The sequence below is a fragment of the Salarias fasciatus genome, chromosome 1 (genome assembly GCF_902148845.1).
Source record: "Salarias fasciatus chromosome 1, fSalaFa1.1, whole genome shotgun sequence".
NCBI classification, from domain to species: domain Eukaryota; kingdom Metazoa; phylum Chordata; class Actinopteri; order Blenniiformes; family Blenniidae; genus Salarias; species Salarias fasciatus.
Genome location: NC_043745.1, coordinates 28,468,032 through 28,487,585, shown reverse-complemented (window position 1 = coordinate 28,487,585; position 19,554 = coordinate 28,468,032). Strand labels below are relative to the sequence as shown.

At 39.3% G+C, this 19,554-nt stretch overlaps 1 protein-coding gene across 4 annotated transcripts in view; it reads left to right on the top strand.

Annotated features, from left to right (window-relative positions):
* Positions 1-6,677, top strand: part of pcdh9 (protocadherin 9) — a 198,854-nt gene extending 192,177 nt beyond the window's left edge. For all 4 annotated transcript variants that reach the window (XM_030088203.1, XM_030088181.1, XM_030088192.1 and 1 more), the window contains one exon: positions 4,418-6,677. In XM_030088203.1, the coding sequence (XP_029944063.1) occupies positions 4,418-4,785 (368 nt within the window). In that variant the 3' untranslated portion in view covers positions 4,786-6,677. The remainder of the gene's footprint in view (positions 1-4,417) is intronic.
* The last annotated feature ends 12,877 nt before the right edge of the window (positions 6,678-19,554 follow it).

The following is a 19,554-nucleotide window of genomic DNA, read 5'->3' as shown; positions in this document are numbered from 1 at the left end:
GTCACCATGGATACCTGAAGTCACGCTGTTCTCCTTTTTGTAACATTTCAGAATCAGTCTTACCAGTAGAACTAAAGCATAATCAAAGTGTTTTGTGTCAAACTGATCTAAATAACATTTCACAAGTTAAATCTCTGAATATACTGAAAATTCTCACTGGATGTCTTCAAAAACCGTTCCCATTCTAGTTGTTTGCTTTAATCACCACAAAGTCTTTAATCAAACAAGCGATGTATTCTGAAATTAACTTTCATTGGTTTGTTAGTTTACAATAAAACATTGAAAATAACAACAACAAAAAAAGGACTCAGATATTGATCTTTTTTGTTGTAGTTGACACTCCCACATTAACTTTTAAACCAAGCCCAATTGGGACGAAGTGTTTTTGCATTCACGGCATCTAATCTTCAGATCTTTACCAACCAGTTTTTCCTCCACATAGGTGCACATGCAAGTCACCAAATCATCAATAAGGTCAACTAGCAAAGCAACACAGCCACAACCTGCAGCATCGGCAATGCGCCGTGGGTCTTAGTTCAGTGTTAGAAAAATGTACATAGTCATTTACATGGTCTTTTAAAGTATTTAATCAGTCGCTACTCAGCTCGCCTACAGATTACATTCGCTGAAAAGAGGCAGTATAAATCAGTAGATGATTTCTGCTCCTGTCATAAGCTACCTTGCTCTCAGACTTTGAATGAGGAGAAAAACAGGTCCATGCAGGGGTTTGAAAAGAGCCCTTTGAAAAATGACAGATCCTACCCACCAGCCAATTAGTTGTTTGTGAGGCAAAGGAACAAATTAGGACAAATAGTTATCATTTTCTCTTTTAGGACCAAAAAAAACCCAAGAAAAAGAAACAGATGAATTCATTACCTATTGAAGCCTGAAATACAAACACAGACAGAACTGGTTTCTTCCAAAAAAAGAAAAAAAGAAAAAGGGAAAAACAAACACAGTCAAAGGAGACAAATTTTTCATGGCGGAGCTGCATTACATTTCATGAATTATGCATGTTTTTCCTACCAAATATGATTTAAACAAGTAGCACATGAAACTCTGAGTGCTTGATTTATAATGTCTGAATGGTAATGCATGTTCATCAGAGGAGTATCCAGATGGTCGCCATGAGCTACAGAAGAAATATGATTTCTCGTGGTGCAAAGTGACCTTCAGTGTTGGAGTTGGTGTTGAGGAAGTAATGACATGACTGTAACATACTGAAGAGATGCAGGTGCATGTTTTCTTAATTTCTAATGCGATTTCCTAAATTATAGCAAAAGTTATGTTTTTTTTTTTTTTCTTATTTTCAGTTTTGTAACATTGCATGCATTCAAATAGCATCAAAAACAGCTAAAAACAGTTGCTCAGCCGTGCCAATTGTGGCAAAATTATCAAAGTTTGGAGAAAGTTGGACACTTTCCTCCAGTTTGAAGATTTTTCAACTTAGAAAATGAACAGAAAAGTCTTCTGCCAAGAGTCTGTACCTTGTACTGGTGTCATTTACCATTAGCAGCTCATTTAGCGCCATCTGAGAGCAGTTCAAGGGCAGTTCAGAGCCGTGGCAATCCTCTGCACTTTCGGGGAATTTCGAGAGGTGTTCGAGGACAGGTCAGATCAGTGGTCATTCTGATTTTGGCATTTTTGGAGATAGTGCAAAGTGTTGGTCATTTGTGATTTCAGCCATTTTTGCAGAGGTTTTCAAGGACAAGTGTGAGCTCATTTTCTCTTTTCAGAATTATATTGTGATTATAATAAGAAAGTAAAATGGAGAAAAATAGACTCAATTCCTAAAAAAAAAAACAAAAAAAAACGTGTATTAGGTTGTGGATTTAAACACCCTAAAATAATTTTCAACTTTAACAGCAATGTGTAGATTAAAGAGAAGTGGCTGCGGGTCATCCCAAGGTTGGTTGCTCAATTCCCCGTCTCACTCTGTCCATACGTCAAAGTGTCCTTGGGGCCAGACACTCGACCCCAAACTGCTCCCAATGGAGATCGAGCACCTTGCACGACAGCCGTCACCCTTGGTGTGTGTGAATGCGTGTGTGTGTGTGTGTGTGTGTGTGTGTGTGTGTGTGTGTCTGGGTGTAACTGACAGAGTAAAGCACTTTTAATAGATATTAAAAACTGCCATTGAAAAAGTTTGGTCTGAACAAACCTTCAGTAATCATCTTTAACATGAAATACTGTGGCAATAGAAGAGGCTCTTCTCTCCCACTCCAATTTCAAAATAACTCAGTTCAAAGATTTGATTTCCAAACAGTGTGTTGCAAACCTATTGATGTCGATGGTGCTTTCATGCTAATAACTAGTTGCAGGAGAAAAGTGTCAGACATCATAATTTATTCAAATGATTGAGACTTGACGACACAAGAACAAAGGAAAGACCAAAGTTGGTTTGGGATGCTTAATTACTGGGTGGATGCTCGGCAGCTTCGCGGCAGCATTGTGCCATCTCTTATTTGGGTATTGTTTATTTACGGTATATTTTTAGTTTCTCTTTGGACTCACTTGACACCCCACAAACGCAACATATCCATCCTTTGCGAGCTCTGTGGCTGCCCACCCCTCATTCTTCCCGCGCCCTAAAGCGCAGCTCATTTATGTTTCAGACACACTGCTCAATTTAGTTGTCCCGGCTCCGTGAACCTGAACCTCGTGTGTGCTGGAGAGTCTTTGCGAGTGCAGGAAAACAGCTGCTACCTGCTCCATAAGCCGATAGAGCCCCCTCCCCAGCGCAATTTGCCGCAATAAAGTCCTTAAAAACGTTTGAAAAGTCACTAAATCCACACTCAAGGCTGCCCACTCGGTTTGGAGTGATGGAGGCTTCTTTTACTTCCAACATTGTATCCTCAAAATTACATTTATTTTCAGCCATTTTCTTACCATTAGCTTCTTGAGGAAATGGTATTGCTCGCTGGCAACACGTTTCTCCGTTTTTCCGTACGACTAAATTTTCATTAGAGAGACGGTGGGCTTGTTCCGCACAATCTGAAAACTGCTCGGACTCCTGCAAACAGGTTTCCATCATCAGTTCTGCACGCTGCTCGCTTTAGGCTGCAGCGCTGCTTTATTTTGAGGTTATAGAGAAAAGGAAGATTTGGATGTAAAGTATTTGCTTCAGTATTTAGGTCAACTGCAATTTTTTTATGATTGAATAAAAAAAAAATCTCCTTTGACTCTAACTAAATACCTTATCAAAGCTGAGGTCACAGTGCAATTTTGATGTATTTTAGGGTCACAATGCTACAATATAATACTGAAATATAATGAAAACAATGACAGACTGTGTTAAAAATTTCAAGGGGACAGTTTGTTTCCAGATTGTTTTCAGAAATTATGCTGTGGATGCAGTAAAATATGACTAATGACACGATTCAGAGTTTGCAATATGTCTAACTTTGGCTTCTTAAAACTTGTGGCCGAAGGCTTTATTACATTTATTTGATGTTCTGAAAGAATGAGAAATTACGCCCCATCAGTCTATTAGACAAACCATCCATCCATTGTAACTGTTGGTTGAGGGCTTGAGACAAATTCAGTAAAAATGGACACAGCACAGGGTATGTGCCTCGCTGTTATGGAATCACACAGCATCATATGAAAACTCCAAATGCAGCAGATTTTCATTTCACCAAGCAACAACACATGCAATTTGTGATAAATGCTATTTATTTGCAGTGTTTGCAACAGAATGCAGGTGGTCTCTCTGTTTCTCTCTCTATCAAATGTGACATTTTGTCTCTTGTTATAACTAACCACAATGTCTTCATACAGAAAAACAATACCATTATAATGGCATATCAACTTAAAAGGACATTACTTTGTTTCATAGTAGTAACTTCCATTGGTCGAAACAACATATTTAGATGTTACTGTATTAACTAACAGTTCAGAACTGTTTATTCTCTCGGAAAATTGTTTGTGTATCAGGTGTCGTGAATAGTTGAGTTGTGATCAATAACACCATGGATAAACACTGTATTTGTCAATAAGGATTGCAAAATGGGGGGGAAATTACAAATGTATGCAAAAATGCAGCAGACATTATAATATAACAATATTATCATTGAGCATTACATCAATACATTAGTATCACATGCATGTTGTTATATATTATATAATGCAAATGTTTTCATGCAATGCAGTCATGCCAGACACACTCCCGCAAAGCCATCATAAGAGCAACACACAAATCTTAACTTAAAATCTATTTAAAGTAGCCAACAGCGACACACACAGCAGGAGGAGAACATGCAAACGCCACACAGAGACACCTGTTGAAGTGTTAACCACTCTACCATCAAGCACCCAGTTTCTGTCTATTATAATGGAATTATGAGTAGGATGTTCATCAGGAAATGAAAAGTTACAATGACTGACATCCTATGTTTGTTTGTTTGTTTGTTTTCAGATGGACCTCTAGGACCACGGGGCCTGGTGGAAGCTACAGAGATGTGCACACAGGAGTGCCTTGTCCTGGGACATTCAGACAACTGCTGGATGCCTCCAACACTGGGAACATACCAGCAGCCCAAGTCACCGGTGTCCAGTTTTTCTCAGAGGGAGTGGGGTCCGAAGGACAAACTCCTCAACGGACACACTCTGACCCGAGCATGGAAAAATGAGAGCGGGCGGTCGGAGCATTTTGGCGACAGGAAGCAGTTTGGGAGTGGAGAGGGACATTTCACCAGCAGTGGCATGGCTGATATTCCTTTGGTGAGTCTGAAGTCCTGCCAGCCGGCCTCCTGCCCAGACAGCCCAAAGGACCAGCAGCTATAAGAGGGACATCGCTTCTGTGCTGCGAGACGCCCTTACGTCCGGACACAGTAAACAGGCTGAGCCGCTCGTCACAACAGCTCCTCTCCTGTTTTATCGGGTTGTTTTTTGTTTTTGTTTTTTTTTTTTTTCTCTCTCCTTTCTTGCTTCATCTCCTCCCACTTAAGTTGATGCTTCTGCAGTGTGGTAGCCACATGTACTATGTAGGCCACAATATAGTGCTTTTGCTGTGTTCTCGACAATTCAACTTTACTATGACTTGAAGGAGAACTTTTTTTTGTGACCCTCCGTGGATTTCCTCAGTGTTCAGTAACATTTCCTGTCCACTTCACGAGTGAGCTGGACAAGTGGAGGAAGGACATTCACAAAATGGAGAAAATAAGAACAAATTACTAGAAAAAAAAAAAAAAAAAAAAAAAAAAACTCCAATGGCCGATATATACAAATATTTGTGGTGTGGTTGTTATTGAGTTGTTCGGGACTATATTAATCGACACAATCAAAGAAAATGGAATTACATTACAGAGAGTGTTGTTCTGATAACACTGTTCGTGGACACTTGTTTATTCTGTCATTGTCTGTGTGTTTGTAAATAAGACTTATTAACCACTACCATGTATCTGTAATATCCACAGTGAATAGGACAGTTCCTGGCTGTTGTCATCATAAAGGCTTGTCATCAGGATTTGGGATTTCAACTGGAAGAAGATCTATGATACTGCATAACATACAACTTGAAGACCTTTAGACCTACCTAATTCTTTACGAACCACACAGTTAATTTAAAAAAAAAAAAAAAGGAGTTTCTATCCCACAATATACTGAGTGTTGCCCATATCTCATGATAATTTTTCTCCAAGTAATGCAAAACCACAGGCAAACCTTTTTTTAAAAAAAACATTTTGTATGAAAGATGTCAGTGCTCAATATGTGCATTATAAAAATGAAAAGCTCTGAAAGTTCTCTATAAACCGATTTTGAAAGTGTTCAGTACAATTAAATAGCAATATATTTGTAAATGGCTAAATGTTTTATCTAACGTTGATCTTATTACTGTATAGATTTTATTCAAAATTGTGATTTGACTGAGTGCAACTCCTCAGTAGTACCTGCAATTTATTGACATACAGTATGTATATATCTATATATATTATTATTTCCACACAGACTATTACTTTCCATGCATAAGAAATCACAGGTAAAAGTAACACTTCAATCACTGTGCCTTCATGACATTTCTTCAAACACTGAATTATGCTTATTTAAAAGATAAAGAAACATGTTGGCTACAAAGTTTATTCTGTCTGATAATCAAATGCCTTATGCATTGAATGTTTTTACTTTTTGCCAAATTTAGGGACGTAATCACACAGATGCTAAAGTTCAAAATGAAGTGGTGGATACTGAAGATAAACACAACGGCATGTGCAAATCATGGGTCAGCTGTGAAAGATCATCTGCCATCCCACTGTCTGAAAAGATTTGTTTTATTCCACAGCATGGAAGGCAAATTACACAATGGAACAGCATGCTAAACGATATAGCTTTTAAAATTACCTTTGATCATTCTTTGTGTCATTTGATTCTGTTGGAATAGAGTTGATTTGTGCATTAAGGAGACCTTTTGGTTTGTAAAGCACTTTCATATTTATGTCACAATATAAAGAAGTTAAATGGGATGGAGTGATTTGCTTACCGCAGTATGTTTGTCAGTTGTGAGGGTGTTTGACATCACAGATACTGAAACAGTTAATCCTTGTTACTACTCTACAGGTATACAGCTACTGCAATAAATGTTTTAATTATGTGTATGCCTACTTTGTGTGCAGGATGGTCGCCTCGGGGGATCTGTGTCTGTTTTGTCAGCTAAAACACTTTAACTTGAGTAATTTGACGGGAAAAAAAAAGAAAAGAAAAAGAGAAAACATGAAAAACTAAGCAATTTATTTTGAGAGCACAGCGCAACCCTATGAATGAGTTGTTCTCAAGTTTAGAACTAGCGTTGCCTCTCACAATATAGCACAGTCTGTCATCCGTCCTGGATAGTTGCGGTCCTCGGAGGCCGGCGCTCATCCCTGCTGACTGCCAGAGGAAACCAGAGTTCCCGGAAATAACTCGCACAGAGAAACCATGAAAACACACACCCCCAGTCCCAGACTCGGACCAGCAATGTTCTCCATGTGAGACAAGCGTGGCAACCACGACACTGACACAAAGACCAAAATCCATGACTTCTGATCACATGAAGTTTTTCATGACAGTTCTTCAAAATGTGAAAAACAGGATGAACATTTCAAATTTGTAATATTTTGTACTTATTGCAAATTCTGACCTACTGAAGGTTTTTGCCTATAAAAATGGGGGTAACAAACACACATATATATACAGACACAAACACACACGCGCATCAGCTGATTGCATGATGACATTTTGACTGTGTCTTTGGTTCAAAGTCCCATTTGTCTGCTGTGCAGCTACGCAATGCTTTGATGTTCTTCCACCATCATGTCCACCTCTCCCCGTTATCACATGCTGAACACTCCATCCATTCACTCCATTGCAGACACATTCAAACAAACTTTAACTCCATTCCGTTTCCAGACGATCGTTTTGGTGTAAAGAGCCGAACGCATGCAAAACAGACATCGGCAAATTACGTGTGCAGTGTGCGACTGCTCTGAATGCTACAAGTTTTGCATGAAAGCTTAGAATTACATTTCATCTGTATTCCAGGATATATTCGGTTGTCTTATGAAAGTAGTTGATAGTTTCAACATTTAGTTTTATTAAAAGTTTTTCTCAATATTAACATTTCAAATTTCTCAAATATTAAAGGGAGAAAAAAAAAATATGTTGAGAGAAGGCATCACCCCCCTTTTTTTTTGTGCTGTTTCACCAGAAGCTTTTTGATGCCTCTCAGCGAGCCCCGCTCCACACATTGAAAACCACTCACGCAAATGATACTGACATATAGTTCTTTAGTGGCAGTACTTTTGGCGATTGGTTTGTCTTACATTTTGTTGCCTGGCTAAAAATAAAATGCTCCCGAAAATCATGACTCAAAGGGTCAGTGCAGCAGACAAACCCTCCACGACAAAAACACATCCTGAGGGAAGACGTTCTAGTCAGGGAAGTTTTGGGAAAATGGACAGCAAGAAAATAAAAAGAGCTGCTGCCCATTAAAAAGTCATGGGTTTAAATATAACTTTATTTCCAGATGTTCACCAACCAAACATCATTTTTAAATTAAAAAAAAAAAAAGGCAAAAAACCTTTCCCTGTCCCCAGAGGTACTGTCTAATTTACTGCATTTTTATTTACTTGCATGACGTGCAGTATGAATTTTTTCCAAAAGTGTGGATATTGGGTGAAAATCTTTCATTTGTGATTTATGCATAGGAACAATATCAAAGGCAGCACAGTCTGTGGCTGTAGTGCAGGCGGCGGTGACCCGTGAAGCTGTTAAACACCTCAAGGCGTCACACAATTATTCACCTTTAATCCAGACAAAACGTTAATGTTTACCTGCAAGCTTTCCAGGAGATGGATCGAGGAAAAGCATTGTGGGTATTTGTTTTTCTGTTGAGTGTCAATTAGTCTTTAGAGTAAGGAGGCAAAATACATGCTGCCCATGAAAAACGAACCCAGTTTGTAGCTGTTTGCACAGTCAGAAAGAGGCTGTCCTCAACATTTGATCACAACTACACGCATTTAGCCGTTTTGTCGTTGAAATGTTTGGTACTTCTTTGCAAGTTACTAAAACTTGCACTGTGGGGGTTTTTGTGCCGTATGCACGTAACGCCGCAACAGGGAATTGAAATTAAGTTCAAACAGCTGCCAGGAATGGCATCACAAGCACTTTTTTTTTTTTTTTTTTTTTAGTCAAAAGAGTCAGTTCGTCTTTAGATACACAGTTTCTGGAGTGTCAGTCGGTACAAAGCGAAACCCTGTAAACTCTTATTTTCACACGTTGCATAAGAGCTGCATCCAGCGCTGCTCGGTTGTCATGTAAAAAGGCAAACCGTGCTCTCCTAATGAACAAAAAAAAAAAAAAAAAAAAAGAGAGAGGATATAAATCTGCTCTGAATAATACGAACATATTAGCATATGTTCAAAATAGAATGTTAAGTTGGAGATTTCCTAAACAGCAAGGAGCCCAGAGATCAGAACCTAGAAGGTAAATTGTTGTTGCTCCTCAGGCTGAGGAGCAGCAGTCATGCTGACTGAGGGAAAGCTGCGGTATCCTGGATATCCTGGGGGGAAGTTTCAGAAGAACTCTTTTATTGTAGATGACTGTAGAGAAACTACAAAAGGTAGATGCACAAAACTCTCCACCTCAGACTGAAACTCTGTATTCCTTACATAACCTCCTCACAGTCAGCCGTAAATGAAGATTTTAAGTAGCAAGAACCGTTATTGTTAATCAGATTTGGAGAAAACCTCTTGTGCAATTTCTTAAAAACGCAGTCCTTGCGTTCATATTAGGGCAGTGTGATGCTTCAGGTGACTTTATTTTGCCATCAGATCCCATCAGTCTCCATATAGAGACATACTGAGAAATAATTTCCCAGGGCCTTCAAACAGATGTATTTTTCATTTGTTCCGGCTGCCCAAATGCTGCAAAGGCCATTCCCACATGCACTAAATATGCTCTCCATAGCAAAGTGAATATATCATCACATGGCTTCATATGCAGAGGTCTCTGGCGTTATCGTCATCATTTTCCATGTGTCTGGATAACGCTGCAGCAGTGTGCTCATCAAGTCACAAGCAATCACACGTAAATTTGCATGCTGCCACTGGCCAGTAATGAAGGGCAAGGCTCCCAGTATAACTGGTGAAGTGACTATAAACATATATTATTCTTTAAAGGTTTCTCTTTCTTACTGTAACCTCATTTGATATATTTATCAGCTGTCGCCCAATGGACCTGCTTCAATTCTTACTTGCCATGCTGGCTATCGACTTGTGCAAGAGTAGTTTCTGAGAAGCTTCAAAGCTAATTGCCTTGGAAATGTGAGGGGAAGTAAATTAGTGTCACGCCACAACCAAGGCAAAAAAAAAAAAAAAATAAATAAAAGGTTCCCAAATCGCATTTGCTTTTTATATGGCTTTGAGAATATTTTTCAGACAGGGAAGCCTCTGTGCACAGAGTGGAACAGAGTGAGTGTTCAGCGGGGAATCAGTCACACAGAAGGCATGCACATCAGACAGAAAGAAATCTCCGTAAAGATACAGTAGACAGACACATCTACATATTTCGAGGACTATATTTGAAGATAATACGAGCACAAATTAATCTTACTCTACTCCAGCTACTCCAGTTATTTTCATGTCATCTAATGAATGTGGGAGGATTCCGTCTGGATCGTAACCAGCCGAGCAAACCTCGTGGCCTTGTGAGCCTAAATATCTCCAGCCAGGAGGGATTCCTGTTTAGCTCGCTGGAAAAGGAGCTCTGTGGGAGACCCGGATCTGAAGCCAGTTTCAGAGCAGCTTTAAAAGGACCAGGTTTCTCTGTAGATTGCAGTCAAATGAAGGTAAGACTTGAGCAGTCCTGAAGCTGCATCACCCAAACTGTCTTCTAAGGTCACATCGCTCTTTTATTCAGCCACACAAAACATATTTCTAAACTTGCTGTGCACAACTTAAAACTGGAATCAACTCAAGGACATTCTGATTGTTGAGGACATAAAATTGTTTGTGTTTTGAAAAGCAACAAAGTCTATCTGTATTACCTACTAAGATATATACAGTATATATACAGTAGCTGAATGTTAGGCAGGTGTGGGGAACAGCGTGGCTTATCCACCAAGAAGGCGTCTAATAGGCTTCAAACTCATTCTGTAACAAGGGACAGAAACCTCAAACATACAGCCAAAGTCATCAGAATCTATCTTGAGTGTGAAGATGAACTGTAGGCCCTGGAAGTGATAATGTGGCCCCCACTGAGTGTCTATCTCAACAAGGTGCATCCGGGCTGAGGTTACAGGAAGAGACAGAGGGATTCCATCAAGCCTATCGCCGCTGAAGGTCTGTGGTTCATTCTTTAAAATGTTTGCAGCAACATCCCTGCAGAGTTCCTTCACAAACTTTGTGTAAGTGTACTGGCAAGAAAAAAAAAATAATGCTGCTTTGAGACAGAAACGTCCCTGAATACTGATCTGCCTGCTCTTGGGAGTTAACAATATAAACTATTGAATTTTAAACTATGAATTTGAATAGGATCTGACTGTATTTCCTGTCTACATGTGCTACATTACATCCTTTGTTTTGGCCTTCACCCACCATGGTTATGTGGCCTACAGACAGGGAAACGCAGTAAATAGAAATGATAATAGCAATGCAGTTTCTTAGCTGCATGTATGTTTCCGTGTTCAGACATGACAGGGCAACCTTCAGCGATGCCGAAATGCCTCCCAAAAGCTGAGAACTATGCATTTTGTGCGACAGTCTAGACTTAATAGTCTCCATTTAAATAAACAGCAAGATCATATATTCACGTTTATACACCCAGAGCAAGAGGTGGGCGACCAAATGAAACATGAAGGTCAGTGGAAAAGATGATGAGAGAACATGAACTGTCATGCAATAGCCACTGCAATAACTATGACAGATTAAGAGTCTGTCAGGAGAAATTGTACCTTGGCCAGCTCTTCTTACTGTGACCTTATACAGCAAATCTGAATCATTTGAGTTATTGCGTTCGCAGAGGTCAATGTGAAATACTGTAGGTCAAAGCTGAATACTGAGGACTACTTAAAAAGAGGCTTCACTTCCCACTGTATCAGCCAGAATGTAAACAAGAGGCTTTGAGGCTCTGCTCGGGTGAACACTTATGTGACAAAGAATCACTAATGGTGGGAACACTTTATTGAAGTTATGTGTGTCAAACATATACTCCAATATATAAACCAGGATTAAGTGTTGTAGTTTAAAAAGAAATGTTACATGGAGTGTAAATGAATTTCTCTGTCGTTGCCAGGCATTGCAATGCCAGATGTATCTGCTTAAATGTCTTCTCAGTTGCACCAAAAACATTGAGTCAGAAGTTGATATGGTTGTCCATTAAAGCAGATTGCAAACACACAACCTAACGTGAAGATTCCTCAGCTGTAGTTTGAGTTTAAATCTTCCACAGTAACGCTCCTGCTCCTCTCTGCAGAACGGAATCTCATACAGGGGTTCAAGATGGCAAATATGATCCTGAAATTAAAGAATGCAGTATATTTTTTAACCATTAAATCAGTCTTTTTTTTTTTCTCCTGCGTCACTTGCCTCAACCTCAGTGAGCCGACCAAAAAATGAAAATTTATTTTGATTTCACTGTCATTGCTGGTTCACCTGCCTCTTTTGGTGAGAAACATTGCTGGACACTGAGTTCAGAGAACAGAAAAACAAACTTTTTGGGAGGTGAACCGTAATCTAAAGGTTTCAGCTTTAAGATTCCAGAAGCAACATGACCGGTCAGACTCAAGGCAGGACTTAAGACCTCAAAACACAAATTATACGAATACTAAAGAGACTGACTGCTGAGGGACGAATGGACAGATCTCCTGGACTGAACTCAGGAGCAAACCTCAGTTCTGAAATATGTAAAAGGAATAAGGACTCAACTGTCTAATACTGTATTTTTCATAGAGAGAATATGAATTCAGTAAATTCATCTTACCTGTTGTCAACAAAGTCTGCCTTTCTTGGAGTCTGCCAGATTCTTGGAGTTGTGAGTGTAGTGTGATTTAATAGTTGGAATAGGGAGAGTTGTTTGGTCGACTTTGAGTTAGTTTGACAAATATCAAGCGAATCATCATGACTGAAAACGTTATGGTTTATTCTGACACCGAAGAAGCTTGAACACTGATTTATCAGCAGACCTACAGCTTTGATGCATATATATATATACTTTTTTCCCATCCAAGTGAGTGATGTACTCCGCATTTCAGTGGGTTCAAACAAGAGACATCTTGAGATAATACTAGCATGGATGCTGAAATGACTCAAGTCACTTTTTTCTTTGTTGAGAAGGGCTTGGTAATCAGGCAGGGTTGCACTGAATCTGTAAGAGCATCTAAAATGCTTTGCACTGTTGCTCAAATTGCCCTGATTATAGGCTACAACACATGCAATCACTGCAGAACAGAAAAAAAAAAAAAAATATATATATATATATATATAGTGACAAAAACAAGAACATTTTTTACATTTTGATATTGACTGAAACAACTGTAACTTCAAAGAAAGCAAATTCCATACCATTGTTCAAAACTGAAGCATCTTTTTAAAAACAAATTTTGAGTGTTTCAGTGTAACAATTATCACATAACATGCCAAAAAAATGTTAGTGCATTGTACCTGTCAGAAATAATAAGCTTTACTCCCAGTGTTTTGTCATTGTACAGCTCCTCTAAATTCAATCATTGAAATTTAACTAAAGATAAATAGCATATATCTTGTTTTTGATCATTTTCCCCGTATTTTACAACTTTCTGTGATGGGACAACAAGACAGCAGAGCTTAGAATTGACCCGCTTCAGAGGGCTGATCTATTGGGATCTGTTGAGGAGACTTGCTAGTCCGGGAATTAGCTGGTTGTCTCTGATGGGGGAATCATTTCACGATGGGGTTCAATACAGTCACAACACAGTACATGTCTGTGTTATCCGAGGCTAAAACCAAGGCCAAGTGGAATGATTTATTAATATATAAATAAAAATACCCCTTGTAAAATGTCATCTTCTGCTTCTTCAGATTGAAATCCTTCCCTTCTCGTTTAACCAGCTCCTTTCAACACTGTAACCTCTTGCCTGGCCCTGTGGACACATAAAGATGTAATAATGATAAAACTTATTTCTATCAGTTAGACGATGAATGGGCCTAAGATGTGGCTGCGAAGGCTGTAATGATGTGGTTAAACCTGAGCTCCACAGTCAGATCACTGTAGAGCTAATGTGCCCTGATGGAGAAGACGTAATTCCCCCAGGTCTAAGAAGTAGGCACCAGAACAATCAACAGGCTCTTGTCAGAGGATGTCAGGCTGCACAGGTTGGTAGGAGTACAAACTGAGGAATATATATAGAGCTGGGCTCTGAAAAGCCTTAAAAGTAACCAATAAATCTGCATTAGTAAATTACCAGAAGGGAAACACTGTCACCACCTGTACCAAAGGACCTATAATCCTATAAAATGTGAACCAGCGAGGCAGTGCCAGACACGTTGACTCAGTGCTCTCAGTTCTGGGGTTATCAGGGTACGAGACCTCGGTAAAAGGAAAAATAAACTCTGAATGACATGAGCTGACACTGTTCACAACACACACACACACACACAACAAAAAAGAAGCAAAACTACTTTCAGTCCATGAGCCTGTAAGGTTACCCCACCCTCTGTGCATTGGACAGATGGAGGCGTTTTTAACAAGCTGTGAGATCCGTTCTTCTATACCACTTTATGCAACTCATGGTGGATACATACTGTGAAACAACGCAGGCATTCATTTGTTTCCTTGAGGGGGACGGAACACGAACAAAGATTTGGTCAGGACATTTTGAACTTCTTCAGAAACAGAACTTCTGCAAGGAGAATTGGGGGGGTTTGGACGGTGGGGCATGTTTTCATTTTCCTGCATCAACTACACCAACCTCATATTATTGACAACTTACACAACAATGCAAAACACATTATTAGAAAAAGTTTGGCTTAGATGTGTTTAGGAAAAAGCTGCGATAACTTCCACAGCAGGGGAATCTCTCCGCTCATGTGGAGTTGGATGGATGTTTAGGGGGGAGGGGGTGGGGGTGGGGGGGGTGGGGGGGGGGGTGGGGGGGGGGGGGTACACAGAGAGGCAGACATTCACATTCACTGGCATTTGTGGAGCCACCATTAACGTGAAATGCATAATTTTGAACTGTGGGAGGAAACTGGAGTGCCCAGAGAAAACCCACGCACGCCCGGGGAGAGCGTGCAGACTGCACACAGAAGTACCTCCGAACCCCCCAGGACATGAGCCGGGAACACTCTGCCTGGAAGGCGACAGCGCGAACCACTACACCAGCATGGTGCGGCCCTTGGGTGATGTATCTCATATGCATATTCATTGAAGACTTGAATTTTTGGGGGGTTGTTATACTTTGGGCTGCTACAAAGCGAAGGTGATGCTTTTGTTGGTCACACTTTGGTTCCCAGATGGCGACTCTCATTTGTTGTGAATTAGGTGGCCACACCTGCAGTCACTCAGCTGGCTGGCAGCCCGGGTGTAAAGGTCAGGACAGACCACTATTAGCAATCAAGTGTGTTCTGCTTATCTATTCAGGCGAGTATTTTTCCTCTCATTATTGCACTGTACAGCTAAAAGGAATCTACTTCACCCCTCTCCAAATTAAAGTGCTTAAAACACACGTGTGTTTGCATGTAAAAACAAACACACCACATGCTTTGAGTCAGAGTTGCACTAATGGCAGATGAATATTCCCTGTTCAGCCTTCTACTTTCCTTTCATGTATTTCAAAGTCCTGAAATTGTAACTAACCCCCTTCAGTGGCCTTTATGCTAAGTTTTAGTTTGTGTCTCAACTATATCAATCACCAAAGCTGTTAATTTTACAAACCTCATGATGAAGTCGTTTCACATTTACACTCTCCTCCTTGTTAAGCACTAAAAAAAAAAAGTGAATCAGCTGGTTAGAAAGATTGTACTACTGAACATTTTGTAATAAAATTCTTTCAATCCACTGTGCCTTGGATTATTTCATTTAATCATTATCTTTGAACAAAAAAATGAATTGGACTAAAACGATTGAATAGGCTATTAATTTATAACTTTGAGTAGAAAGTGTAACAAAAAAAAAAACACACACCTACTCCTGACCACTAAGAAAAATACCCTGACCTGTTACCTATCAACACAAAATATTCATACTTGTGTATCGCCACTCCTCACATGATATGATGCTTTTCTATGCCACAAAATCTTTTGGGCAATGTGTATGAACAAAATGCTTTTCAGAAAATCAAGTCTGTCTTCAAAAACACTTCATTTTGCCTTTTCACAATAATTCCATTTTTTTTTTTTTTTTTAGCATGTTACACATCAACAAATCACAGATTACACGTCCTCTAAAGGGTAACCGAGCACCAATAACGGAGTAATTGCACTTTTTGAGGAATGCATGGAAACCCCCTTCTTCTTCTTCTTTTTTTTTTTTTTTTTTTTTTTTTTTGCATTTACTACTTATTTCATGAGTTGCTTCACGTTCCAATAGATGATAAACTTTGTATTTCACATGTGGCAAAGAAAAAAAAAAAAGGTTGAATCTAAAGTCTGTATATTTGCAGCTTGAACTACTGATTACATTACAGCAAAAACATCACAATTTACAGAGAAGATGACAGTTTACATTCAAATAAATGATACATTTTTCACTTTTCCTTTTGCTGTTGGAGTAAAGATAACTTCCACTGCTACATGTAAAGTAAAGAAAAAAAAATCTGGATAGAGCTTGAAAGTCTTTCTAGACAGCCCCGTTTCAGAGGTAATGCCTGAACGAGGATCAATGACTGCTCTGCTTTGTGGAAGACCTATTCCCTGTACCCGAAGGCCATTTGAAGAGAGATCCGATGGCTTCGGCCTGTCTTCATTCTTCCAGAAATCTGATCCGCACGGGTACAATAGACACATCTGTATGGATCGCTTCTGCAAAGCCAATCAAGGAACAAACACTCTGCCAATATTCCCTCCAGATGAGGACTGGGCTCTCAACAGACGACTGAGATGAAAGAGAGAAAAGCAGAGAGGGATTGTTGATTAACCTCTGTAGTCGGTAGCAAATCTGTACACAAGAAAGGAAAAACCCAGGCACCAGCACGGGTCTCACACATGTCCACTATGGCAAGCTTAAAAGGATTCTTGTCAGCAGCAGTTGTCCTTAAACGCAGTGTGCTGGAAGAGATTGGAGCTCAGTTTGTCTCTCTGCTGTTATAACCTCCTCTGTGCTACGTTGTAATGACCAAAACCACTCTCGGCGCTTTGATGCAGTGAACAGCGCAGCAGGTTCACAACAACAGCACTAACTTAAACAAAGCTGAATAAATAAACTCTGATGGTTGGTATATAATCAGCTAGTTTTATTTCTATTGTTGGAAATTACTTTGGTGAAAAAGTATTATTTACATTATCCATATTTCTTGGGAATAACTCTTTAATTGTGATTTGAGAGACTTGCTGTATTTGTTTTATTGTTGTTCCAGCAAGGATGCAGGACCCGTCCAATGCTGCTTGTAGAATTCTTTTCTTATATTCTTCTTTCTTATATCTACTTTTATGTGTTACTTGAACTAAAAAAAGAACATTCCTCTGAATAATTTCAATTTTACAAGCAATAAAAACACTAAGCAATTTATGTTCAACATTGTTTGCAAGCATATGGGACATATATAGACTGTATGTCGTTCACTAATTTTCATTGTGTCGTGTAGGTGTACCACATCTGGAAACCTCGTACACAAAAGCTTTCATCTCCCAATTGTGCTGCAACGAGAAGTTCATATTGAGCAAACAGGAGCTGTTTAGCAGTTCAAGTTTCAGTCTGCAGGACAAAAATCTCAAACTTCCATCCTGCGTCCCACAGATGCTTCGAACTGTTGAAATCTCCTGCAAGGTTTTCTGAAATAACATGAAACTTAAATGATGCTTACGAATTAAATACAACTAACAACATTTTATCTAATCAAGATAAGGGAAAACTGAATTTTCAGTGGCAATTATTTGGTTTTTGTGAAAATACAGACATTTTTATCACTTAAAAACTGTACCACAACAACAAAAACAACATTAAAGCTGAAATTTAAAGGAGGGGTATTTTGCAAAATCTACTTTTTTGAGCTTTGTATAATGCTATAGTGTCATTTCCCCATTAAAAAGATGCATAAAGTTGTTTCCTGAACCATTCACGCATATTTGAGCAATCCCTGAATCTCCCCCTGGCAGCCATGTTGAGTGTGAAGCACTTGGTGCTGCACAGCTCCGCCCATAATGCACAGCTCCGCCCCATCTCTGACATAGTCTGCACACTTCCTCCTGCACAGCTCGAGCTCTCCCGCCCCTCTCCACTCTCGGAGAATGCGCATGCAGATGGACGCTCTGAGGGAGGCGTGTCGCTAAGCTGAGGAGATTCTTAAAGAGACAGGGACTCATTTCCAGTCGTTTGAGGCAGCCTGATGGAGAGGCAAATTTGATTTCAGTTATTGCAGCATGCAGCTTTCACCATCCAACTTTGGGCAAAGCTTTTGCTTGAGTGTGCTGTAGATTGATACTAAAGGGCTAAAAAACACGTAATCCCCCCTTTAAAACTCATAATGCAAGCATTAGATCCCACTGGAGATGACATTGTGGCCCGTGGACAATGAAACCTGATAGCAATGTACTGAGAAATCCATTCAAAACAGAAATTATTTTTTTTTTTATGTCAGAATGGTGAACTATGTATGATTTTCTTTAGTATAATGCTTCTTTTTTGTTTTCTTTATGTGTGTAGTACATTTCACACAAAAAACTTAAATTAAGATAAATTGAAGTATTGAAATATGCCTAAAAAAGTCATCAAAAACCTGCTCTAACACAATAGATTTACTTTCAAAATTCAGTCAGAGAAGACAAAACCAGGTTTATTGTGCAGGTGAAAGCAACATTTTCCAAAAAAAAAAAAAAGGAATCCATTTGAAATTACAGTAAAAAGAAATAAACTAAAAGGCTTCACATTCATAGAACGCAGATCGAGGTATAAGGTAGAACTGAATTTGCAAAGTAACTGATATTTCATTACCCCGCTGGCGTGATGACTATCTTTAATAAACGATAGCTTCAATCAAGATTCCCCCTCCTACACTGTCTTCATAATTGAAACCAAAATTTCACTTTTTCATCACCTGCCGACATTTGAAACGCTTCCTGTCATGTCACCTTTTGGATGAATTAAAATGGAATTAGCTGTAATTGTGCTGGCTTTGGGGATTATTTTACTTAATGTGAAGTCTTCTGAACACCTGAAAGACAGGACCGAGATAAGCGATTTCCATTAAAATTCTAATGAAAAGACTGCGGTTGAGCATTACCAGAAATAAGAGCTTTTAGTCTTTCACTTGCTCATAATTGGACAAGGAATTTTCTGCGACTTTCTCGCTGACATTTGATTTGGAGAAGATTGATAAATTAATATTCAATACATGTAAAGGCTTCAGTACTGAACCATGTGACTGTTCGTTCAGTGTGTTTTGCCATCCAAGATTTTTTTTTTTTTTTTTTTTTTTTTTCGTGGGGTTTACTTTTATACAGCTCAGGGACAAAGCAAACAAAATCTTCATTAAGGTCTTAAACTAAATGAGTAAATGTGTGTTCATTTTCAGAAAATGAGAGGTGGTGTGGTTTCTATAATACATTGCAACATGTCTCAACGCTGGTTTTATTACTTGTAATGCTGAAGAAAACCTTGTCCAGCCCGAGTCGTTAATATTAATGGCGCTCCAACCCTGAACCAGAGATTACGGCTGCATAAAGCTGATACAGGTAGCACATGTCTTTGAACCATTCACTGTCTATCAAGCATAATGCAAAGACCCGATGGGATGAGAAGAGACCTGCAAAGGGAGGTACTCATAAGATGTCAGATGAAATGGAAACAGACCTGGAGATCTGCTTTCTATATGTTGCAACGAACGTACACAGCACACCACAGATTTTTCTCCTTCAAGGACAAAACACCTGCGATGCAAATGTTTAACTA